The sequence below is a fragment of the Trichosurus vulpecula genome, chromosome 7 (genome assembly GCF_011100635.1).
Source record: "Trichosurus vulpecula isolate mTriVul1 chromosome 7, mTriVul1.pri, whole genome shotgun sequence".
NCBI classification, from domain to species: domain Eukaryota; kingdom Metazoa; phylum Chordata; class Mammalia; order Diprotodontia; family Phalangeridae; genus Trichosurus; species Trichosurus vulpecula.
Genome location: NC_050579.1, coordinates 123,169,302 through 123,197,066, shown reverse-complemented (window position 1 = coordinate 123,197,066; position 27,765 = coordinate 123,169,302). Strand labels below are relative to the sequence as shown.

The 27,765-nt window shown below is 37.4% G+C and overlaps 1 protein-coding gene across 1 annotated transcript in view; it reads right to left on the bottom strand.

Annotated features, from left to right (window-relative positions):
- The window catches only part of MAP3K5 (mitogen-activated protein kinase kinase kinase 5), a 201,214-nt gene that overhangs the window by 159,955 nt on the left and 13,494 nt on the right, over window positions 1–27,765 (bottom strand). The window contains exon 2 of the mRNA XM_036767595.1: window positions 27,370–27,393. Within this exon, the coding sequence (XP_036623490.1) occupies window positions 27,370–27,393 (24 nt within the window). The remainder of the gene's footprint in view (window positions 1–27,369; window positions 27,394–27,765) is intronic.

Sequence of the window (27,765 nt, the reverse complement as noted above, 5' to 3'; positions counted from 1 at the left end):
GACATTTTATGTTCCAGCCAAACTGAAATATCTTAACAATTTAATATGCCACCCCCCCATTTCTGTGTTTTTGTCCAAGATGGTCCCCTTCTACAGGATACACTTTCTCTTCATTTCTGTTTTTCAGAATCCTGCTCTTCTTTCAAAACTGAAGTTCAAGTGCCATACCTCCAACATGTAGCTTCCCAGAATTCTCCCAGATAAAAGAGAGTTTTCCTTTCCCAAATTTTCCTAGAGCACTTAATCTGGATGTCTCCTTTGCCCTGTCATTCACTGCCAAGTATTACACTTATCTATCTATCTATCTATCTATCTATCTATCTATCTATCTATCTATATGTTATATCCTCTCCTTTCCACCCACATCTTGCAGAATGTATTCCCCAGCACCTAGCATAATGCCTTTCAACATGGTGGACGCTTAAATGTTTGTCAAGAAGTCGATGAAAACTTTAGTTTCTATTAGTTTCCATTAAAAACAAAATTCTACTTAATTCATTTTGTTTGATTTAAATAATTCTGAATCATTATAACTTATATAAGAGCATGGAATAAAATCTGAGCAACTAGACAATTATTGAGTACTTACTGTGTGCAAAGCACTGTCCTATATATGACGGAGACTAAAAAGAAACATGGTAAGACATGGTCCCTGCCCTTAAGGAAGTTACAATCTAGTTGGAGAGAAAAAATTAAGCCTGTGAACAGTTAAATAGTAATGCAAGAGTTAAATAAAAATAATACTATAGCACAATAGCTGCTAAAAGATAAGACAGGACTATCAAATAATTGGCATGAACAGCAAATGTTTTTAATTCAGAGGCGTGAGTTTGTCATGCGATGAAATATTATGAGCAGCCTTCACAGAAGGGGGAACTAGAACTTTATTATGCAGGCAATGGGCGGCTATTCAAGGTTTCTGAAAACATTTTCACAGTGGTACTTTCCAAAAATCAGCATTGGCAATGGTGTGCAGAGTGGATTATAATGGTGAAAGACTAGAAGGTACTTGACCAGTTGGAAGACAGAGAGAAAAGTGTGCAGTGCATGATACGTTGAGTCCATGGTGAGGATGGGACAAAAAATCCTCCAACAATTCCTTATTGCTGATAGAGCCAAGGTCAAACCCCTTCTACAAGAGGAAAAATATCCAGGAAACTCTTGAAGACACAGGCCAAGAATACAAGAAGGAAATCTGGGTCAGAGATGGAGATTTAGGAGGCAGCTTCCTAAACAAGTTTCAACTAAGACAATGAGTGAGATAAAAGTATATAAGAGTTCCACTATACTATTACTTTGCAAATGAAAAAATAATACCTTTAACATTGGTACTTTTGGCTTTTTAAAAACTTTTTTCAGTTTTCTTAAAAAAACTGATGTCTTTTGTATTTACATTACATTCATTTCTAAATATATGCCTCCCTGTCTCCTAACCAGTGACAAAGATTTTAAATGCACACTATAACGAAGATTTCAAAAGACTGAATGAAAAAGCATTTATAACACTTGTAAAATATTTAGAAGAGAAAAAAATTAAGCAAAACCAAACAACCCACAGACCATATCTAAAAGTAGATGCAATATTTTCTCTCCAATGAAAGGAAGAAGGTGTATTTTCTCAACTTTAGGTCATTATAAATATATAACTACACAAGATTCAGTTTTATTTTATTGTCCTTTCCAGTTATATTGTTGTAGTCATCATGTATATTGTTTTCCTGGTTCTACTTACTTTGCTCTATATTAACTTACACAGTTCTTTCCCACATTTCTCTGAATTTTTCGTTCGTTATTTTTTATTTTGAAGTGATATTCTGTCTCATTCATCAAAGTAGCACTGAATTTAGATGTTTTAGCAGCTAAGAATAACTATATCTTACAAAAGGCATGGGGGACAGGGAGTCTAAATTTGGCCTGAAATAAAACTGAAACTAGGTTCAAGTCATTGGGGTTTTTTTTCCTCTTCAAACTCCCTTCCTCCCCATTCTCTGAAGTCTCTTTGGTAAGTTATGTCTTCAAAGATTTAACAGAATTCTAGCAGCACCGAAGTTTATACATGTCTGAAAAGACAGACAATTTTTGTTTTTTTCCCAGTAAGAGATCTGTAGTGTTGGTTTATTCTAAATGTAATATTACCCAGAAAATGGAGATAGATAAATAGATAGAGATAGAGAGATATATGGATATAATAGGATATAGGACTAGAAGGGACTTTTTGGTGATAATTTAGTCCAACCCCTTCATTTTACACATGAGGAAACTAAGGCCCCTGTAAGGTTAAGTGATTTGCCCATGGTTGTGCAGACAACAAATAGCAGACCTTGAATTTGACCCCTGTCTCCATATTCAGTGCTATATGCGTAAGAGATCCTTTCATATATCCAACAGAGATGAGCACATGTGTTTATATGTTGGTTTGGATATGTTAAAGTAAATTCCTGGTATTCAATTACCAGTCTCTCTGTGATAGCTCTGCTTCGAGTGCAGACCATGAGAAATCATTGGTACAGACCAGTGTCCAAATCACAGTTCCATCAGGAGCTGTTAGAGAAATGTATTCACTCTGAATGAGAACGACGACCTGGACTTTCCCTTTCCCTTCTCATGTTGGTGCCGTTGTTCTCTGAACCAGCCCTCCCATACGAGGTCACCACAACAGCCACATTTCGTGTAGGAAATTATCTTTGCTGAGGCCCTGCCAGAAAATGACTTTAGAATGACAGAATCCTTATGCAAGCCAGATGTGCTGTACTGCCAAGGAAAGGAGCAGTACCAGGCTGCCGTGGTTAGACAGATAGGTTTAAATGACTTTGATCTTAGATAGATTGAGGCATCTTTCAAAATCAGGACAAGAAGCACACAGGCTGAATTTCAATTAAAAGTGTTAGAAGTCCCTCAAGATGGTATGATTCAATTGGCAAACTGCTTCAATAAAACTGTTCTTTTCTATGATTTATTCCTCCTTCCTGGAACAAGGATCAGAACACTAACCTGGAAGAGGGAAAATAAACAGGTTCCAGTTTAAACCAGGCTTTTCTAATCTTATTCCATGTGACTGCCTCCTAAACTTGATCCCCAAAACATCTGCAACTAGATCTGAGGAAAAGGCAAGCATGTCAAATAGTCAGCTTTCCTCAGTTAGCAGTTTTCTATAGCTGAGCTACATAAGAAAAAGAGCACCTTGATACTTTTGGGTTCAATATACAGTATTACCTGAAACTACAAAGCATAAGGCAACATCAGTGCTATTCACACAAATCGTACAAAGACATATGAATGTGAATCTTATATACCAGGAGATGACTAATAATGGTTTTAGAATATTATTTCTCTGCTGGATAGACAGAGGTACATATATACTCTGTGTGTGTATATACATATATATATATATATATATATATATATACACAGATATATGTGTATATATACATCATATGTAATATAGTATTATACATCAAAATTAGAAGCTGCCAACCATGAGTATTTAAAATCTACAAATGCATTTAAAGCAATACATTACTAATTATTTGGACTAATAGGAAAGCATGCATTTTGGGTGTAACATCTGGTTCAATTCCAAAAAGGAAGAAAAAAAATTAATTTAATTGAATTAATATTATTGTGTGCCTACCACGTACAAAGCAGCGAGCAGGGCACTAAATAAAATATAAAGGATGAACAAGACAATGTTCCTGTCCTTAAGGGATTTATAAACTTGTGGAACTCATGCAGATATTTTCTCCTTCGTCTTATGAAACATAGAACTAGGGCAAGTAGCTAGAAGTTACAAAGAGTTAGATTTTGGCCCCTCATAAGGAAAGACTTCCCGGCCATAGAGCTAACCAGAAATGAAAGGGGAAGGTGGTCATAAAAGAGTGAGTTCCTCATTAATGAAGGTGTTCAAGCAGAAGTTCTATAACCACTTGTTGGAGATGTAGATAAGGGGATTCCTGATTCAGGAAGGAGTTGGGTTAGATCACCTTTGAAGTGTCTTCTAGCTCTAGGATTCTAAGATTCCTATCGCGCGCGCGCGCGCGTGTGTGTGTGTGTGTGTGTGTTTTTGGTTAGGACTTAGGATTTTATCAGAATAATTAGGTTCCCATAAGGAAACACTCTACAATGCAGATCAGAAACTATTCTGCCAGTTATAGTCTTAAAAGTTGCCAGGGTCAGAATGAGATGTTAGAAAATTATTCTACATCCTGTCTCATTCTCCAAAGTGCCTCTTCCACACCTCTTTCTCTTTCATCCACCAAGCCCCATACTAGCAGATGACCCAAACTCCTGCTTCATTCATTAAGAAGTTTATCTGAGGAGTTCCTTTTACTGCCTTCTTTCACCTCTCAAAACATCTCAGTATTATTGCCTATTCTCTCTTTGACTTCCTTCTTTCTCATAGGAAGAGATATCTTTGTCAAAGCTGATTCTCTTCTACCTATGCCCCAGATCATACCTCCTTCCACCCCCACCCCCCCCACCCTCACCCCCTTCAGGACATTGCTCCATTAGTCATACCCCCTCTCTCACTTATCTGCAATCTCTTCCTGTACAAAAGGTCCTTTCTATCTGCCTATAAACAGGCTCCGGTCTTCCCGATTCTAAAAAGAGCCTTCTCTTAACCCTCCTACTCATCTTGTTAGTGTTCCATTACTTTCTTTCCTTTTATGGCCAAATTTCTTTAAAAAGTAGTACATACCTGATGCTTCTGGCTCCTTGCCATGCACTCTATGTATAAACCCCTTAGAATCAATTTTTCCATTCTAAAATACTGATCTCAAATGTCATGAATGACCTCCTAATGGCCAAATCCAGTGGCCTTCTTTCAGTCTTCAACATCCTTGAACTCTCTCTGGCATCCAACGTTATTTACCACTTCATCCTCCTAGCAGCTCTCTATCTCTTCATTTTTCAAAACACCACACTGTTCTCTTCCTCCCTAACTATTCCTTTTTTATATCCTTTGTTGTTCCACATCATACCCTCAAAGGTTCACCTTCAAGGCTCTTGTGTTCCCTTTCTATACCATCTCCCTTGGCAAACATTCACACACAGATTCAATTACCACATCTAAGCAGATGATTTCAAAATCTCTATCTTTAGTGTCAACCTTCCTTCTAAGTTCTAGAATTATATTTCCAACTACTTGCCAAATATCATCTAGATATCCTGTTAGCACCTCAAACTCAATTTATTCAAAATCAAACTTTTCTTTCCACCCAAAACAATCTCTCTCTCTCTGTCTCTCTCTCTCTCTCCATTTTTTCCTCCCACTGACAGCATTAATCTATCAGTCTTCGATGTTCCATGTTCAGAACCTTGGTGTTATCTTTGATTCTTCCTTCTCTCTCACTTCTCATATCCAACTAATTATTAGGTCCTAGTGATTATCTTCTATCCTCCATATTCTAAAATCCACTCATATGGACTACTAGAGTACCCTCCTAAAAGGCCGTACTATTTCATACTCTCTTCTTTCCCATCCAACCTTCACAATATTCCCAAATTCATCTTCCTTATGTCCTACAAAGGAATGATCAAAATTCTTTAACAACTCCCCTCTGCCTACTGTATATAGTTCAAACTCCTTGACCTGGCATTTATGGACCTCCACTATCTGATGCCAGTGGCAATAAAGTACAGTGGGAAAAAGCATTGCATTTGGTACCAGAGGGACCTTATAGAAGTCACTCAATCTCTGTGGGATCAGTTTCTCTCTCTGTAGAATGAGAGGGCCATGCTGGATGGCCTCCAACGTATCTACTAACTCTAAATCTATGATTTCATGTTCAACTAGTTCACTCATTCAGTAATTACTGAGCATCTACACAGAGTCTGAAGAACTGTGCTAAAGAAGGCTTTTAAAGAAAAAAGAAGTCAGGCCATACTTTCTTAGGACAGAGTAAAATATATTAGGTTACATGGGTTTTTTTTGGGGGGGGGCAGGGCAATTAGGATTAATCGACTTGCCGAAGGTCACACAGCTAGTACATATGTCAAGGTTCTGAGGCTGCATTTGAACTCAGGTCCTCCTGGCCAGTGCTCTACTCACTGTGCCACCTAGCTGCCCCAAGTCACATGTTTTCTTAAAGAATAAGGATTTAGGTCTCAGAAAGAAGATTCAGTAACACAAAGGTAAGATTTTATAATTGTTGGAGATGAGAAATACAATAAGAAAGTATTTTTTTAGTTTGTTTTTAAGAAGGCAATTTTTAATTCCCTTGCCCCAGATATGACTCGATTCCTTGACTAGGCTTCAGGGAGAAACCAGAAACTGACAGGACACTGTATACCTTTGCCTTGAAAGTCTAAATATGTTATTCTTTCTTTTCACTCCAAATCATTCTCTCTTCAACAATCTCCAAAAAGAAGTAGGGATGTGGAACAATTGGGGAGAAAAAAGAAATCAAAATTGTCTCAAACATAGAGTTTTATTAAGCTTATGTCATTCTTTTAAATAAACACCCCAAATTTGGCAGCCAACAAAAAATTTACCAACCTGCCTTCTCTCTAAGAGGTATAATCAACAAATAAAAATTCTTTGTTATTGTATAGTGCAAATGAATAATCACCCAGGATAAGTAGGTGAAAGGCAAAACTGAACTACATAGACAAGAAAAGAATTGCTGAATTATGGCTCAAGGATACATATGCAAAAGATCACCTACAGGTTTCTACAAAAGCCATTATCTGAATACATATGCTCTGTAGGGGACAATTATAGTTTACTTGAATTTCCATCAAAGAAATGAGTATTCGTGGGAATTAAAGTCATACTCTGAAGCACTTCCTTGGAATTAGATGAAGTTTGAGGGGTACAAAAAGCAAGGAGAGAATAAAAGTGAGAAGACAAGAGTGGAAACACAGTGAAGAGATCAGGACATATTCTTTCAATTTTCCTATTAGAAAGGGGAATATCAAGGGTGAAGTGTGAGGATAAAATAGCACCAAGAAGAAAGAAAGGTCCCTGAAGAGCAATGTCTTCATTATCCTCTAAATATTCATTCTAAGGATCCTTTGTCCTTGAGTCCAAATGGTAACACAGCTCAGTAAAGCATTTCCTTTAGTTAGTGCCCTACATGGATATTCCAGCATGGGCCATGCCCTCTCCCAAAAACCAAACAAAAAACCCATAAGCTTCAATCTGCATTCTGAGTTCATCACCTTCGTATCTGCAGGTAGGTAGCCTGTTTCATCATGATTCTTCTGGAATTGTGACTGGTCAGAATTGCTGATCAGAGTTCCTGAGACTTTCAAAGTTGTTTAGCTTTACAATATTGTTATTGTATAAATCATTCTCTTGGTTCTGCTCACTTCAATCTGCATCAGTTCATACAAATCTTCCCAGATTTCTCTGAAACCATCTCTTTCTTCATTTCTAATATAGTATGATAAATAGTATTCCATCAAATTCATATACCTTAATTTGTTCAGCTGTTCTCCAATTAATAGGCATTCCCTCAGTTTCCAATGCTTTGCCATCACAAAAAAACTGTCATAAATATTTTCATACTTATTGGTCTTTTTTATTTCTTTGATTTTTTTGAGAGTACAGACCCTGGGTATTATATGTTTCTTGATGAAGACTTCCACAAAATTCCTCCTCCAATGTCTCAAGGATGGGGTAGAAGTAATTGTGGGTTTCATAGGATCATACCAACGAAGCCCAGCTCTGGTATAAAGTACCAAATTTAAAAGATTTCAAGTATAATTCTAGGGGTAGCCAGAGTCTGCCGTGCAAGGATCAGCCTAGATAAGTATGGAGTATCTCATCACCAGGTGAGTTATTTTTGGTCATCATAATTCATGGAAAGAATAAAAAAAAATGCAAAATAGCCTTCTGCCTGGTGTGGCCTCTTTTCACTTCTGTAGTAGAATGGTAGAAGAAAATGAGGCTGATGGTCCTAAGAATCACACGGTTCTCTGTTCATCTACAAACCTTAATTTTACTCCTGGTGTTCTTCACGTGGGAGTCTTAGGTTATAACCAATGAGTTAACTTACAGACTGCAAAACAATTCCCATGTTAGCACCCCACCTCCCCCTCTACAATAAATGAAACCACATATTTCTAATTCCACCTCTAGAGGTCTTCTCCATGTCCTCTTTCAATTGGTGAGTTCCTCCCTAGAACCTCTATCTAAGGAAATACCCATTCACCCATGGTCACTTCTAACCATGCTCAGCCCCAAAGTAACCCCTTTCCAGTTTTCTTTATGGGTTGTGTTGCCCCATTAGAATGTACTCTCCTTGAGGGAAGGGACAGTCTTCCGATTTACTTGTATTTATGCTAAGCCAGCACTTAGCACAGCACCTGACATTTGGTGAATGCTCAATAAAAGCTATATTTTATCCTTATCTAATCTGAAAATATAGCTCACAGATTTATGAACAGAGAGCCAACTAAGGAAGTTATATAGTTGAATCACTTTTTTTCCTCAAAGGCTGCAAGAAGTATCATCTTAAGGCACCATTTTGCCCAACCTTTCTCACAGCACTATTGATGAGCAAAAGGAAACACACCATCCTGAATTCACAACAATATCCACAGCAGAGAATAAAGACATTCAAGAAGAATGTGTCAAGACTTTACAAATTAAATCAGCATGTAATTTGATGTTCATTGTCTTCAGTGTGAAAGTGGACAGAGTGAGATGTCAAAAACAGGTTGAAAAATACGGTTTAGTGATGATAATAATAATAAAAAAATTAAGAAAACATGATTTGGAACCTAGAGATGACATGAACCAAAGAAAGGTCTTGAGCAAGTTACTTAAGATCCATGAGGCTCAGTTTCCTCAATCTGAAATATGATGGGGGTGGACTAGATGAAGTCCTTTCTAGCTCCAAATTTATGGTCCTATGATCAGTCATGAGTTTCACATGAATATTTTTCCTAAAGGGAGGCAAAAAGATTTGAACAATGAATGTACTCAACGGAATTAATTTCACTTTTTAAGAAACTTAACAGAAAGAAAATTGGTCACCAATGTGGGAGTCACTTCAGAAACAACTGTCTATTTACAGTTAAATCATTAGCTAGTGAGAAAAAGGTAAAAATAAATACCAAAGAAAAGATAAAACTGAAAAGATTGCAGCAGCTTCCACCTACCTACCTGTTTAAACAAGCTGTCAATACCAAAGAATGGTAAATACACAAATAAAAAGGCATTTCTTTTTTAAATTAAATTTTATTTTCAGTTCTAAATTCTCTCCTTTCCCCCACTCACTGAAAACATGAGAAAAACAAAACTCCTCACAAATTTGTATACTCAAGCAAAACAAATTCCTGTGTTAGCCATGTCAAGAAAGAGAGAAAGAGAAAGAAAAAAGGAAGAAAGGAGAGAAGGAGGCAGGGAAGGAAGGACTGAAGGAAGCAAGGAAGGAAGAAGGGAGGAAGGAAAGGAAGGGAGAAAGAAGGGAGGAAGAAAAGATGCTTCAGTCTGTACTTTGAATTCATCAGCACTCTACTTAAGGGAGATGGTATGCTTCATCATAAGTCCTTTGGAATTGTGAATGGTCATTGTGTTGATCAGAGTTGACAAGTCTTTCAGAGTTATTATCTTTACAATACTATTGTTACTATATAAATTTTGCTCCTTCTGTTAACTTCATTGTGCATCAGTTCATACAAACCTTCCCAGGTTTCTCTGAAACCATCCCCTTCTTCATCACATCTTACAATGCAATAGTATTCTATCACATTCCAATACCATAACTTGCTCGCACATCCCACGAATGACGGGTACTCCCTCAGTTTCTAATTCTTGTCACCACAAAAAGAGATATTATACAGATTTTCGCACAAACAGGCTCTTTTCCTTTTTCTTTGATCTATTCTGGGCACAGACCAGTAGTGAGTGGTACTGCTACCTCATGGAGTATACACATTTTAATATATATATTTTTTTTGCCACAGTACCAAATTGCTAGTAAAGACATTTCTTAACTCAAAATAGAAGCCATAGAGAAGAGACTAAAAAAGCACAGAAAATGCCTGAGGATAGCAAAAACTTGATCTCCTTGCCAAGCAGAAAGACACAGCAGTAGGAGTAACATCAATTTAAAGAACAAATTTTTTTACAAAACCTTTGAGGAGGGTAGCCGAAGATCATGCATAGTATTACTTCATGCAGTTAAGAAAGAGAGAAGTCAGGAAAGATTCCGGTATGAGATCCAGTTTAACCAGGACACGACTAAAGGGATGACAAATAGATGTGAAATGAAGCAGATTTGCTAGCATTTTTAGAGGGATCTATTCTCAGCATTGATATCACTGGAGTTACCATATCTAATTCAATGTACTATATGAGAATCTGGCAGAGATGCTGATGAAAAAGCTTAGGAAGATGAATTCAGATGAAAATGTTCAAGTGTCACCTTCTCCCTCAACTCCTCTCTCCCTGTTTGTGAAATTAATGTGTATATCCCAAATATCTGAGATAATTGTTGACTATTGTCTTCTCCCAATCACCTCTAACGGGCAGCTCCATGGCGCAATGGATAGAGTTAGGCCTGGAGGCAGGAAGACTCATCAACCTGGGTTCAACTCTGGCCTCAGATACTAGCTGTGTGACCCTGGGCAAACCACCTAACCCTGTTTGCCCTGGAGAAGGCAATGACAAACCAATCTAGTATATCTTGCAAGAAAACCCCAAATGGGGTCATGAAGAGTCAGACATGACTGAAATGACTGAACAACAATTGCCTCTAAGTTCCTTTCGGGCAGGACAGTCTTTTTCTTATTTGTATCCCCAATGCTTACTTCTGTGCCTAGCACATAGCAGTAACTTAATTAATATCTTTTGATTTACTGATGACTGTTTCTGATTCCAGAGGACCAATGATGAAACATGCTTTCCTCCATGGGGAAGTGGTAGATTTAGGGTGCAAAATGACACATACGTATATACATATACACATACATGTGTATATATACATACACATATGTATTTATTTGTACACAGCCACTGAGGGAATTCACTTTGCTTGATTATGCAGATTTCCTACAAGATTTTATAAGTTTTTCTTTTCTTTTTCAATGGGGTGAGGGTGGGAGAGAAAGAAAACAGATTTCTATTAATTAAAAAAAGAAAGGTGGGAAAGTTGCCATAGATGTAGAAAGTTAACTTTTAGATAAGGTCACTGTGTTTTTAGTTTTACTTAATGTTCTACTTTGTTATAAGAGATCCCTCATGGAGTGGAAATAATCTGTAAATGTACATAATGGAAAAATAAAACATATTACTAAAACTTTTTTTTTAAAGTGAGTAGGAATAAATGAGCCAAGAAACCTGATGACATTTACAGGCAGTAAGTGACAAGCTGATATGACATTTTACACACTAAATTTGTTCATATAAATGTAAATTATTGTAAGACAAGTTTAATTGTATTGATATAACTATTTATTAAAAATATTTTTAAAATACACCAAAAAGGCATTTGTACTGGTAGAACAAAAATATTTTCTTCAACTCCAGGATCTCCTTGTAATCTCTTTTCTTTTCCAATTAAAAAAAATCTATGATGCTAAATGCATGTTGATGTGTAAAATATTACCATTTGTCAAGAATGTTCTTCGTTAAAATACTTTCAAATCAGGGGTTTTTAACCACATTGTGTCATGGACCATTTTCGCAGTCTGGTGAAGTCTATAGACCCTGTCTCAAAATAATATTTTTAAATGCATAAAACAAAATATATAAAATATCAAGGAAACCAATTACTAAACAAATGTGATTTTTTCTTTAAGTTTATGTACCCAAGGTTAAGAACTACAGCTTTAAATTTTTCATCTTTTTCAAGTATTCCTATTCTCTACCATAGTGGTTAAATCCTAAATGCACTGGTTTTTGCAGACCAACATCTACCTTTTTCAAACTCTGGCATTATTAGCAATATGATTTCCTTTACATATGGACCACTGATATTTCTATTAGGATTTGAACTGCAGCAGATATTCACTTGGTTCCCCAACCTGCAAGAGTTACATCAAGTATGTTTTTAAATTTCTGATATGTCAATAAGGTATTTTCTAATCACTGGTCTCTGCCTATCCTTTCCCCATTTTCTTTATTTTGGTCACTGTTCCCTCCATGGACCTTCAAAAATCTTTTCACCTTTCTTTAGAACTTGCATCTAATACCATTTTTTTTAATTTTTTTATTTATTTTTAGTTTACCACACACGTTCTACATGGTTTTGAGTTCCAGTTTTTCTCCCCTCCCTCCTCCCTCTCTCCCCAAGACGGCATGGAATCTCATATAGCTGTCATGTATAACTTCTCATTGAATTAATTTATGCACTATTCAAGTCGTGGAGAAGAATTTTGACCAATGGAATGAATCATGAGAAAGAAGAGACAGAACCAAAAAAAAAACCCCAAAAACAAAAACAAGAAAAGAAGCAAAAAAGGTGAGCATGTAGTGTGCCTCAGTCTGTATTCAAACTTCGCAGTTCTTTCTCTGGGTGAAGATAGCATTCTCCATTGTGAGTCCCCTGGAGTTGTCCTTGCCCCTTAGGTTGCTGAGAAGAGCGCAGTATGTCAGGGTTGGTCCTCACGGGATCCATATATCTGTGGCTGTGCACAACGTTCTCCTGGCTCTGCTCCGCTCACTCAGCATTATGTCGTGTAGGTTTTTCCAGGTTGTTATGAAGTCTGCATCATCCCCATTTCTTATGGCACAATAGTATTCCATCACCTTCATATACCACAGCTTGTTCAGCCATTCCCCAATTGATGGGCATCCCTTTGATTTCCAATTCTTAGCTACCACAAAAAGAGCTGCTATAAATATTTTTGTACATATGGGTCCTTTTCCCGCTTGTGTGATTTCTTTGGGATACAACCCTAGAAGTGGTATTGCTGGGTCAAAGGGTATGAACATTTCTATAGCCCTTTGGGCATAGTTCCACACTGCTCTCCAAAATGGCTGGATCAGCTCACAACTCCACCAGCAATGCAACAATGTTCCAATTTCCCCCCATCCTTTCCAGCATTTATCATTTTCTTGTTTTGTTATTTTAGCCAATCTGACAGGATAGATGTGGTATCTAAGAGTTGTTTTGATTTGCATTTCTCTAATCAGTAGTGATCCACAGCATTTTTTCATATGCCTGTAGATAGCTTTAATTTCTTCCTCTGAAAACTGCCTGTTCATATCCTTTGACCATTTCTCAATTGGGGAATGGCTTGTATTCCTATATATTTGGCTCAGCTCCCTGTATATTTTAGAGGTGAGGCCTTTATCAGAGATACTAGTTGCAAAGATTTTCTCCCAATTTTCTGCTTCCCTCCTAATTCTTGTTGCATTGGCTTTTTTTGTACAAAAACATTTCAATTTGACATAATCAAAATTATCCATTTTGCATTTTGTAATGCTCTCTATCTCTTGTTGGGTCATGAATTCTTTACTTTTCCACAAATCTGATAAGTAAACTATTCCTTGCTTTCCCAAATTACTTAGAGTATCAACTTTTACTTCTAAATCATGGACCCATTTTGACTTTATTTTGGTATATGGTGTAAGATATTGGTCTATGCCCAGTTTTTGCCCTACCATTTTCCAATTTTCCCAACAGTTTTTGTGATATAGTGAATTATTAGCCCAGAAGCTGGCCTCTTTGGGTTTATCAAAGAGTAGATTGGTAAACTTGTTGATTTCATCTACTTGTGTACCTATCCTATTCCACTGATCCACACCCCTGTTTCTTAACCAGTACCAGGCAGTTTTGATGACTGCTGCTCTGTAGTACAGTTTAACATCTGGTGTGGCTAAGCCACCATCTCTAGCATGCCTTTTCATTAATACCCTACATACTCTAGACCTCTTGTTTTTCCAAATGAATTTTGTTATTATTTTGTCCAGCTCAGTAAAAAAATTTTTTGGTAGTTCGATTGGTATGGCACTGAATAGATAGATTAATTTAGGTAAAATTGTCATTTTTATTATATTAGCTTGGTCTAACCATGAGCAACTGATATTTCTCCATTTATTTAGATCTGATTTTATTCGCATGAAAAGTGTTTCATAGTTATGTTCATATAGGCCCTGGGTTTGTCTTGGCAAATAGACTCCCAAATATTTTATAATGCCTTCAGTAACTTTGAATGGAATTTCTCTTTCTATCTCTTGCTGTTGGGCTTTGTCAGTAATGTATAGGAATGCTGAGGATTTATGTGGGTTTATTTTATATCCTGCAACTTTGCTAAAGTTGTTTATTATTTCAAGTAGTTTTTTACTTGATTCTCTAGGATTCTCTAGATAAATCATCATATCATCTGCAAAAAGTGATAATTTAGTTTCTTCTTTTCCTATTCTAATTCCTTCAATTTCTTCTTCTTCTCTTATTGCTACAGCTAATGTTTCTAGTACCAAATTGAATAATAGGGGTGATAATGGACATCCTTGTTTCACCCCTGATCTTATTGGGAATGCATCTAGTTTATCCCCATTACAAATAATGCTTGTCAATGGTTTTAGGTAGATGCTATTTATAATTTTGAGGAAGGTTCCACTTATTCCTATGCTTTCTAGTGTTTTTAATAGGAATGGGTGTTGTACTTTGTCAAAGGCTTTCTCTGCGTCTATTGAGATGATCATATGGTTTCTGCTAGTTTTGTTGTTGATATGGTCAATTATGCTAATAGTTTTCCTAATATTGAACCAGCCTTGCATTCCTGGAATAAATCCTACCTGGTCATAGTGTATTATTCTCGTAATGAGTTGCTGCAATCTTTTTGCTAATATTTTATTTAAAATTTTTGCATCAATATTCATTAGAGAAATTGGTCTATAATTTTCTTTCTCTGTTTTGACTCTACCTGGTTTGGGTATTAGTACCATATTTGTGTCATAAAAAGAATTTGGTAGGACTCCTTCTTCACCTATTTTCCCAAATAGTCTACAAAGTACTGGAATTAGTTGTTCTTTAAATGTTTGATAGAATTCACATGTAAAGCCATCTGGCCCTGGAGATTTTTTCCTAGGGAGTTCGTTGATGGCATGCTCAATTTCTTTTTCTGATATGGGGTCATTAAGAAATTTCACTTCCTTCTCTGTTAGCCTGGGCAGTTTATGTTTTTGTAGATATTCATCCATATCTCTAAGGTTGTCAAATTTATGGGCATACAGTTGGGCAAAATAATTCCTAATTATTGTTTTGATTTCCTCTTCATTAGAGGTGACCTCACCCTTTTCATTTTTGATACTAGTAATTTGATTTTCTTCTTTCTGTTTTTTAATCAAATTGGCCAAAGGTTTATCAATTTTATTGGTTTTTTCATAAAACCAGCTCTTTGTTTTATTTATTAATTCAATAGTTTTCTTGGTTTCAATTTTATTAATCTCTCCTTTGATTTTCAGTATTTCTACTTTGGTATTTAATTGGGGGTTTTCAATTTGCTCTTTTTCTAGCTTTTTCAGCTGTATGCCCAGATCATTGATCTCTTCTTTCCCTATTTTATTCATGTAGGCATTTAGAGATATAAAACTTCCCCTAAGAACTGCTTTTGCTGCATCCCATAAGTTTTGGTATGTTGTTTCATTATTGTCATTCTCTTGAATGAAATTATTAATTGTTTCTCTGATTTGTTCTTTGGCCCACTCATTCTTTAGAATTAAATTATTTAGTTTCCAATTAGTTTTTAGCTTATTTTTCCATGGTACTTTATTAAAAATGATTCTTATTGCATCATGATCTGAAAAGGATGCATTGACTACTTCTGCTTTTCTGCACTGGATTGTGAGGTTTTCATGCCCTAGTACATGGTCAATTTTTGAGTATGTGCCATGTACTTTTGAGAAGAAAGTATATTCCTTTTTATCCCCATTCAGTTTTCTCCAGAGGTCTATCATATGTGCCTTTTCTAAAATTCTGTTTACCTCCTTAACTTTTTTCTTATTTATTTTGAGGTTAGATTTATCAAGTTCAGAAAGGGGAAGGTTGAGGTCTCCCAATATTATAGTTTTGCTGTCTATTTCTTCCTGTAACTCCCTTAACCTCTCCTCTAAGAATTTGTATGCCTTACCACTTGGTGCATATATGTTAAGCAATGATATTGCTTCATTGTTTATGGTGCCTTTTAGCAGGATATAATGTCCTTCCTTATCTCTTTTAATTAGATCTATCTTTACTTTTGCTTTGTCTGAGATTAGGATTGCTACACCTGCTTTTTTTACTTTAGCTGAGGCACAATATATTTTACTCCAGCCTTTTACCTTAACCCTATGTGTATCCCCCTGTTTCAGATGCGTTTCTTGTAAACAGCACATTGTAGGATTATGGTTTTTAATCCATTCTGCTATCTGCTTCTGTTTTGTGAGAATGTTCATCCCCTGCACATTCAGGGTTATGATTTCTATCTGTGTCTTTTTCTCCATCCTAATTCCTCCTGTTTATGCTTTTATTTCTCCCTTTCCCCTTCTCCTCCTCAACAAAGTTTTGCTTTTGACCGCTGCTTTCCTCAGTTAACCCTCCCTCTTTATTCCCCTCCCTTGTCTTACCATTACCCACTTGCTACTTCTCCTCTCCCTTCTGACCACCCCCCTCCCTTTTTCCCCCCTTACCCTCCCACTTCCCGTAGGACAAGTTAGATTTCTAAACTTATCAGAGTATGTTATTCCCTTCTTGAACTAGATCAGATGACAGTAAAGCTCAAATACTGCTCTTCTCCCTCCCTTCTTTCCCTCTACTATAATATGTTTTTGTGCCACTTCCTTTGGTGTAATTTACCCTTTTCTACTACCTCCTTACCACTCCCCTCATAGCCCTCCCTTTATATTTCTTATTTATATTTTATATCTTTACATCAGTTAATTTATACAGGCATTCACAACTTATGTATATCCCTTTCATTTGTCATAATAGTTGTACCATTCACAAGAATGACTTATATATGTATATGTATACACACACACACACACACACACACACACACACACATATATATATACATATACATAAAAAACATACATAATATGATATAATCCCACATAAAGATGTAAACAACCTGCCCTTATTGGTTAATAAGGTTTGTGGGGTTTTTCCCCCTGGTTACCTTTTTATGTCTCTCTTGAGTTTTGTATTTGGAGATCAAATTTTCCATTGAGTTCTGGCCTTTTCATCAGGAAGGTCTGGAATTCCCTTATTTCATTGAATGTCCATCGCCTTGCCTGGAAAATTATGCTTAGTTTTGCTGGGTAGTTGATCCTTGGTTGTAGTCCCAGCTCCTTTGCCCTTCAGAATATCATATTCCAATTTCTCCTGTCTTTTAATGTGGAAGCTGAGAGATCCTGCGTGATCCTGACTGTAGTTCCACGATATTTGAATTGCTTCTTTTTGGCTGCTTGCAGTATTTTCTCCTTGAGTTTATAGCTCTGAAATTTGGCTATAATATTTCTTGGTGTTTTCAGTTTGGGATCTCTTTCAGGGGGTGATCGGTGAATTCTTTCAATGACTATTTTGCCCTCCGGTTCTAGGACCTCTGGGCAGTTGTCTTTGATAATTTCTTCAAAGATACTGTCAAGGTTCCTTTTTTCATCGTGGATTTCCGGTAGACCAATAACTCTCAAATTGTCTCTCCTGGATCTATTTTCCAGGTCAGTTGTTTTGCCAATCAGATATTTCACATTTTTTTTCTATTTTTTCATTCTTTACGTTTTGTTTTATTACTTCTTGGTGCCTCATAGATTCATTAGCTTCCACTTGCTCAAGTCTAATTTTTAATGAGTTAGTGTTTACATTTTGCTTTTGAGTCTCCTTTTCCAATTGGTTGATTTTGCCTCTTAGGGTGTGATTTTCTCTCTCTAGGTTCTGAATCTCCGTAGCCATTTTGCCAATCTTTTTTTCCATATTTTCTTTTAGCTCCCTAATTTGGTTTTTAAAATCCTCCTTTAGCTCTTCCAGCAGTGCTTTTTGGGCTGGAGACCAGTTCATATTACCTTTTGAGGTATCTGATGTATCTACTGTATCATTACTTTTTTCTTCCATATTTGTATTTTGATCCTGCCTGTCTCCATAAAAAGAATCTATTGTCCTCGGTTTTTTTGTGTTCTTCTTCATGTTGGTTTGCCTTTTGCTGGCTTTACAACGAATTTCTATCTGTGGGTCTCAGGGCTTTCTGTCCCAGCTTTCTTATTCTGGGGGTTGTGAGTCTAGAATTATAACCTTCAGTTTCCTGAGGTGTGGGGGAGGGGTCTGGCTCCCTGGTGTCTCACTCCCTATGGGTGCTCTCCAGCACTTGCTTTTCAGCAATGATCTCTGCTGTTTGTTGTTTGAGCTGATGACTGGCGCTTCCCCTGGGGGAGCAAGGTTACGTCTGGGCTCCTGGTGTTGACCCCTGCCCACTCTGCCCCTCTGGGACTAATGAGCTTCTAGTATTTGTCCTGTGAGGCACCACTGCTTTCTCCTCTGTTTCAGTTCTCTCCTTTTTTTTTCCGAGGAATTCTCTGGGTGAGGGGGGGAGGGATTAGAGCCTTTTACCTGGCCATTGAGTCTTCCGGAAGTTCAAGAAGCCGAGTTCCTGGGTTTTGCAAGCGTCAGGAGTGGGTGTTTTCACGGCCGATGGCGTTGCGCTGCCTCTCGTCGCTCCCACAGATTGCCGTCCTGTGTTGGGAGGCCTGGGGATCTCCGCTGGTTTCGGGCGCCCAGCTTTCTCCCAGCCCGTCTCCCACGTGGATTTCCCGGCCAGCTGCTTCCGCCTTGGTCTGGAGCAGCTCCGCACCGAGCACTCTCCGAGCCTACAGGTTCGTTCCTCCAGCCTTTCAGACTCTCCCGGCTCGGAAATTTGCCCCACGCAGACTGCTCGCGGTTTCTGACTCTCTCAGATCTGCTCAAATTCACTTTTTTATGGGAATCTGACAGACCTTGTGAGAGAGCTCCGGTAAGACGCTGCCTTCACGCGGCCATCTTGGCTCCGCCCCCCCCAAATATCTCTAATACCATTTTTAAAAAATTATTTTTATTTCATTAAATATTTTCCAATTACATGTAAAAATCTTCTTGACAATCACTTTTTAAAATTTTGAGCTCCAAATTCTTTCCCTCCCTTCTTCCCAGCCCCACTCCTTGAAGAGGCAAGCAATTTGATTTTGATCATGCATATGAGGTCATGCAAAACATATTTCCACATTAGCCATGTTACAAAAGAAAACACCAACAAAACAATAAAAATACAGGAAATTCAAAAAAGTATGCTTCAATCTGCATCAGTTCTCTCTCTGGAGATAGATAGCATTTTTCATCACCAATCCTTTGGAATTATCTTCGAACATTGTCTTGAGCAGAGTAGCAAAGTCTTTCACAGTTGATACTTGTTACAGTATTGCTCTCACTATGGTACAATGTTCTCCTGGTTCTGCTCACTTCACTTTACATCAGTCCATGTAAGTCTTCTCAAGTTTTTCTGAAAGCATCCTGCTCTTCGTTTCTTATAGCACAATAGTATTCCATCACAACTACATACATAACTTGTTAAGCCATTCCCCAATTGATGGGCATCCCCCCAATTTCCTGTTCTTTGCTGTCACAAGAAGAGCTGCTATAAATATTTTGGTGCATACAGATCTTTTTCCTTCTAACAAACAAACAAACAGAACCCCCTCTATCCACTGCACCACCCAGCTGCTAGAGTTGAAAATGCTGTTATTGTTCCATCATTCAGTCATGTCCGACTCTCTGTGACCCCATAGAACACTGCACACCAGGCCCTTCTATCCTCCATTATTCCAAAGTCTATCCAAGCTCATGTTCATTGCTTCCATGACACTTTAGATCCATCTCATCCTCCCATTCTCCTTTTGCCTTCAATCTTTCCCAACATCAGGGTCTTTTCCAATTAGCCCTGTCTTCTCGTTATGTGACCAAGTTATTTAAGCTGATCATGGCGAGGCTTACTTGCTAGGCTAGGTTTCTATGTGGCATGATAGAAAAGATAATTCCTGGAATCAGAGAAATTGGACCACACCAATAGTTTAGGAGATGACTGACCTTGAGCAAATTACTCTGTCTGTGCCTCTCTTTCCATAATTATAAGATGGCTATAATGGTAATTACCTTATTTACCTCTCACAGAGATGTAAGGAAAGCACTCTGGCAGTTTACAATGTAGGTGAGAAGACAAAGGTAGTTTATAGTTAAATTCTAACCTGCACAATACAGACAAAGTACTTTAAGAGTTTAGACAGGAAAGGATCACTACATGCTGAAATAGTCAAAAAGGCTTCATAAAGGAAGTGACTCTAGACGAAAGGCATAGGACGGTAATACCAGCCCCATTGGCGAAGAGGCTGAATGTGGAGAGTGGCACACTCTTAAAAAAAACTACATTGTATTTAGAGTCAGAAGATTGCAGGTCAAATCCCACCTTCACCGTTACTTCCATGACCTTGGGCAAATCACCACCTCTCTGGCTTCAATTTCTACATGTGTAAAATGAGATTGAAACTAGCTGACCTCTGAGGTCCTTTCTAGCTCTATGTCTATGTTCCTACAAATAAGTAATTGGGGAAAAGGTCATACAAATTCCGTAGGTCCTTTTAAAGCTAAGCAGAAGACTTTGCACTTGGTGCAGGAGTAGTAAGAGAAATTTTATAGTTTGTGGAGCAGGGAGCAACGATAAAAATGGTGTTGATACCACAATTATCTCACTGTATACAAACCAAAGATCAACAGTAAATGTGTGTGTGTTTGTGTGTACGAATGGTTGTTTTCAGAACTCAGAGCAGTGCCAACATACTGCAATTGAATATTTGTATTAAGTGACATGGAGACCAACTAAAAAGGAAAAAAAGATGAGTAGATTTTTTAAAGTAATTTTAAGGATTTGAAGAAGCATTACATCGTATAGATCCAGCCCACTGTTGTTCTCCTGCTGAGTTCTTTTGGGGATGTTTGACTCATTTCTATGTGCTTTAGGTGGGGAAAAACATGAAAGAAGGTGGATTGTAATATCACCTCTTAGTCTCTATTTGAGTGAATTATAGCTACTTTTGTCATTTCAAACTGCCCCATTAATCAAAGTAGTATGAAATAGATACAAGGATCTCTCCACAGGGGATGGATAGGACTGAACCTCCTGAGTAAGAAGTAGCTTCTGCCCCACAGAATGATAAAGAACCCACTGATATCCCCAAAGCAGGGATTCTTAACCTTTTGGCATTATTGAGATCTTTGGCAGCCTAGTGTAGCCTAAGGACTCTTCAGAATAGCGTTTTTAAGTAGGATTACAAAGGAAACCACTTATATTGAAATAAATTCTCAAAATATGTTTTTTAAAAATATCCATGGCCCACTTAAGAACCCCTGCCCTGTGGGATGAGAGTCCTGGGAAAGAAAACTGAAGGATTTAGGGGCAGAAATAATAGTTTTATGACTACTAGGAAAGGAAAGTAAGGATCTTAATAAGGAATAGTAGGATATAAGAAGAGACCAGCTGGATAAGAAGATGGTGTCAGGAAATGAGATTTGTTTTGGGGACTGTGAAATGAAATAATGCAATGATGAATTTCTAACCATTAGGAATGGAATGACTCTCAAAAAGAGACCAAGAGAATATATTTGGCTGGAAAATGGTAGATCTGAAAAGGAGTGGAAGGAGAACCAGTATAGAGATAGAATTTGTTGTTCAATGGGAAGAACCATTATCAAAACCATACCAATAGCTATAGTGCACTTTTGATGAGGAAAGAGAATCGTAAGCATTATATGAGCTGGTAGTTTCTTTCTTCACCTTCTCAATACTAAATGGTCCAATGGTTGACAACAGGAAGACAGAAATGAAGCAAAGAGCTTTAACAACTAGTGTTTATACATAAATATTTGTATGCTTTGCTAAGACATATACATGTTTACCTAAAAATAATATTTTAAAAATATAAAACCTGATCTGACTGACCTTTAGCTAGAGTGAAAGCACACACACCACCCACATTAAAGAAAGGGAAAGAATGAAACAGCATTAAGTAAATGTTTTCCATGGGTCAGGCACTGTGCTAATGGCTGGGAAAAAAGACGCTACCCTCAAGGAACCTAAAATCTAACATGGCAAGAAAACACATATAGGAGATTGGTGATGAGGGAAGAGTGCCAGGCACATAAGATGGTTTGGCTGTGAGATGTGAGATAATAATGTGAGATACACCCTCATTCAACGTAATAGTTCTCCCACTTAAATAAGCATCTCTATATGGAGATGGTGGAGCACACATTATCAAAGGTGGTCAAGATTTCGGAGATCACCTAGTCTAAGCCATACCCTAGCAGTTATTTTCTCCACAATGTTCCCAATAAGTGGTCATGCAGACTCCATTTGATGACCTCGAGTGAAAGAGAATTTACTACCATCTCAAGGCATTTCATTTGAACAGCTCCAATTGTTGGGAAGTCTTCCCTTCCAATGAGCTGAGATATGACTCTTGGCAGCTTCTATCTATTTCTCCTGGTTCTGCCCTACGGGGTGCCAAGAGGAATAAACTGGGTCCCTCTTCCATATGACTGCCCTTTGAATTTTTTTCTTCTGAAAGATATCATATACTCCTGAAGTCTTCTCTTCCCCACTAAATATACCTTGTTCCCTCAACAGATTGTTGCAGGGCATGGTTTTAAATTCTTTTTACCATCTTGGTCATCTTCTTTTGTACCTGCTGTAATTTGCCCATCTCTTTCCCAAAATGTAACATCCAGCACTTAACATAATACTCCAGGTGTGACATACCCTGGTCAAAATACAGAGAGACACCACTTCTCCTAATTAGGGCATTATAGCCTTAGTAAAGCAATCTAATTTTTATTACATTAGCTTTTGGAGCACCATGTCACAGTGACCCTTTAAATTGAGTATCCAGTGCCTAGAGCACAATAAATACTTAATAAAGCATGTTGATAGCTTGATTAATTTCTTCAAGTTCATTAAAAATATATCTTTTCAAACAAACTGTTGTCCAGGTCATGTAACTATGCAGCTAATTTTTGGGGATCCCAATTATGTCATTCAATGTGCTAGCTTTCCCAGCCAGCTTCATGTCTTCCACAAATTTAATGAGCATGGCATTTATGCCTTCAACCATGTCACTGATAAAAATGTTCAAATGGCTAGAGCCTGGTGACACAGAATCCATGGTGACATCAATCCATTGATTACCACTCTTTGCATCAGGTCCTTCAAATAGTTCCAGATCCACCTAAGTGAAATACCTACTCTCCATATATCTCTATCAAAGCTAAGGTGACATTCCTCAACAATTGCTTCACTGAAATCAAGGCATGTTGTCCATGGCATTGCCCTGATCTGAGATCAGGAGCCATAACATTAATGAATAACAAATATCTCCTCTTCTTCCACTCACCACTGTCACTCACTTAGCACTGTAAAGATTAGAATTCCCCCAAAATCCCTTGGTCCCCAGGCCAACTTGTAAAAGAAGCTAGCTATGTTCCAAGGAGATCTAAGTGATATGTCACCGTGAAAATTTAATTTTTCCTCAGAATAAGTATTTGAAGCAAATTAACATCTCTGAAAAGTCCTACATAATGCTAAACAAAAGCCTAAAAGATGGAATGGAAAAAAATAATAATTGTTTCTTTTCTTTTTTATGTTCAAAGGAGATAGGTCAAGAATTTAAAACTTATAAATGCCATAAGGTTCCATATTATAAATGCTCTGATCATGGAGGGTACAATCTAAGTGGTGAGACCTAAAAGTTTTTTAAATGAGACATCTTAAAACATTATATAAATACTAGTCATTTAATTTATAATGGTGGCAACTTGGTAGTCAGAAGACTGGGGCAGGCAATCCAGACTCTGCAAATAGTTAGCAGCATGATGGGTTTCAGTTTCCTTGTCTATAAAATGAAAGGATTGGGTCCTTCCAACTCTATAATGTAATAAACTGTATGAAATCCTATGAACCTCTATTTAAAAATTCTTACGACCCTATGTGTATGTGAGGATTTTTGGGGTTTTTTTTTGACTAATGCAGTTCAAGTCAACATTTATTAAGTTCCTAGAACATAGTAGGTGCCTAATAAATAATTACTGTACTGTAAGATGAGTGCCTCATGTGTGTCAGATATAGTGCTAGATATCAAATGCTTGGTTATTAAGGGTAAAGTGCTTTTTGTCAACTTAAAAGCATTTTTAAACCGTTTTTAAAAAGTACAGAACGCTCTTTGTCCCAACCAGCAGAACATGTTTCTGAAATGAAAATGAATAAAAATCTATTTAAACTTTGGATAGAAAAAGCAGACTGTTGACTTTTTTTTTAAAGAAAAACATTTATTAAGCACCTACTATGTGCCAGGCACTATGCTAAGTGCCTTATAGATGTTACCTCATTTGATCCTCATAACAACCCTAGGAGGTAGGTGCTATTATTATCCCCCACTTTACAGTTGGAGAACCTGAGGTAGGCAGAGAACTTGCCCAGTGTCACACAGCTAGTAAGAGTCTGAGGCCTGATTTGAACTCAGGACTTTGTGACTCCAGGTCCAAGGTTTTATCCTACTACTGCTAGTCTCATACTCTTCCTACTATGACATCCTGCTTTCCTATAGCACCACTCCAATCATACCACACTCCTGCTCAAAAATCTTTTAATGGTTCCCCCTCAACTGAATTAAGTCTATTAAGTCTCTATTCCCTAGCATGGTATTCACATCCTGGTCCTAACCTGTCTTTCTAGACTAAGTTCTCACCGCTCCCCCATATACATCTTATACTGTAGCCCAACTTGTGCTTCATCAAATATGTCCTGTACTTGTAACCCCTGGATCATATCATTCTCTCTTCCTGGAATAGACTCATCGCCATCTCTACCCATCTAAGCCCTGCTAATCCTTCAAGGTTCAGTTCAAATATCTCTTCCTTCCCTCTTAATGGATGTCATCTCTCATTCCTGTGAATTTCCAACACCATATTACCCACACTCCTCTTAAAGCACTCAAACAATTCTAAGAATTGGAAAGGACCTGAGAAGTTAACTCACAGTCCAGAAGAAGTCTTGAGGGGAGGGGACAGGAGAAACATAGTGCCTTCTCTATGCCAGGCACTATGCTAAGCATTTTACCAATATTGTCTCATTTTATCCTCAGGACAACCCTGTGAGGCCTCTATTTTAGAGCTGAGGAAACTGAGGTAAACAGAGGTTAAGTGGCTTTCCCAGGGTCACACAGCTGATGTCTGAGGTCCCATTTGAATTCAGGTCTTCCTGACTTCTGGCCTAAGACTCTACCCATTATATCATCTAGCTTCCTACTTATACATACTTCCTATAATAAATCAAGCGAGTCGTGGTCTAGGTGCCACGTCTCCACAAAGGGAGTATCTTTTACCACCCAAGGCAGCCCAGTAAACTCTTTTAGAACATCAAGCCTAAATTAGCTCCTGAAACTCCCAGTTATTGCTCCAGGTTCTGCCTCTGGGGCAAGTAAAGGATGTCTAATTACTTCTTCACATGACAGCCTTTCAAATCCTTAAATAGATTTATCATGCTTTCCCTTGCCAAATATCCCCAATTCTTACATAACATGGAAACTCAAGGTCCTTTACCATCCTGGTTATTCTCCTTTGGACACTTTGTTATTGTTAGTTGTTTCAGTCATGTATGACTCTTTATGACCCCATTTTTGGTTTTCTTGGGAAAGATACTGGAGTGGTTTGCCATTTCCTTATCCAGGTCATTTTACAGATGATGAAACTGAGGCAACCAGGGTTAAGTGACTTACCAGGGTCACACAGCTAGTACGTGTGTGAGGCCAGATCTGAACTCAGGAAGATGAGTCTTCCTGACTCCAGGCCTGGTGTTCTATCCACTGCACTACCTAGCTGCCCACTTGGACCCTCTTTGTTGATCAATATCCTTAAATCATGCTCCTTCGTCCCAAAACTGAACACAGATGTGGTATGGTCCCAGATGGAGAACAGAGAGACTATTCACTTCCTATTCCTGAAAGCTGTACCTCTTTTAACACAACCCTAAATCAAATTAACTCTTTCCGGCTGCTCTAACAAATTCTGCCTTGTATTATAATTATGTGTGTACTCCTTCCCTATTGAGCTACAAATTTCTTGAGAGTAGTCTTCATCCTTCTATCTTTGGCACTGTTCTCTCTGGGTTGTGGGTTCCTCTTCTATAATGATGAGGTGGAACTAGATGACCTCCAAAATCTTTTCTAGCTCTAAATCCAAGGAAACACATGTTGGAATTAGTACTCAATTACCTATCAAGTGCTACAAATGCATTCCTTATATATTTGTTTTACCTTGCCCTTCTCAACAATTATCTCAGGCAGGATCAGAATTAATCCTCTATCGTAACCAGACACAAACAATACTGACTACAGACAGTCCTTTAATTTGATGGCATGTCTCAAAACCTATTCCTTTCCATTCACAGAATCTCTATTGCCCTTTATTTCTCCATAAGAAACTATCTCCTCAAGCCTTTGGTGACCAGGGCAATTCCTTATGAAATAAGCCTTGTTTGGTAACATTTAAAAGTTTCTGCATCACTAAGGAGACAATGTCACATCAAACCGCTCATCTATGAACAACACAAAAGACACATCAACACCTTCTAAATGAATTAGTCCAAATATAATATTTTTACAAAGACATTGATTGAATCCATAAATATCAGTCCAGGGGAATACAGAGAAAGGTAATGTTACTGGAAGAAGGAAGGGAGGGATGGAAAAAATATATAAGCATATCTTCATAAGGAGGAGAAATTAATGAGAAAATAAAGCATATTTCATGAAAAAATGCTATATGTAACAATGTATTTTATTAATATGTACTTGGATATTAATAGTTTGATGAAAATATTGCTAGCATCAAAATCTTCCCACAGCAACCCAATTCACATCGTAAGGAATGTGTTCCATAGAATCTAATTTGGGAAGCACTGCATTAACAGGAATCTGACTGCTTATGTTATCTAAGAATGTAATAAATAACTAGGAAATGCAATAAAGAGTATTATGTTGTTGCTCATAGTCATATAAATTCAAGATCAAAGTAAAGCTTCTGAAACACAACTGCTATGTTCAGAAAAAGCTTGTTGTAATATACCCACTCAGGCAGGTATTAGTACAAATCCTAATACATGTATTAAGATAATGTTTCACTTCATCAGGTCAATTTAAAAAATAAAATAAAATGACAATTTTCCTACTGGCCCAGAGATGCTGTAAATAGTCCTGGAAAACTATTTTTTAAAAACTATTTTTAAACTACTACTTTAAGGGAGAATAAAGCATAGAACAAAAATAGTCACTAAAAGTTGATGAAAAAACTTCATTTTTCCAAAGAATCAATGAGAGGAACTGCAAATTTGAATATATATGTAATATAAAAATAAAATACTCACAGTATTCTTCTGACAAATGATTTCCTGCAAAATAAGAGTAATATATACATTAAAAGAGAAAATAAAGTCAAACATATATTTAACATCTGGTACAGAGAATATTATACTAAACAAACTTCAAAGGAACCAAAGTACAAAAGATAACATAAATACAGTCAAAAGTTCTATTAATGTGTAAAATATTCAAGAAACCATGATTGTTCTCCCCCATGGACTAGGAATGAATTCTGTGGCTAATGCTGCAGGAATAATGTTCTCCTGAGCTCCTGTCCTGCATCATTAATTTCCTACTACATGTTTCCAACTGGATGTCCTATAGGGATGTTAAACTCAAAATGCTCAAAACAGAATTAATTATCCTTCCCATCCCCTCCCCCAAACTTTACCTTTCCTAAT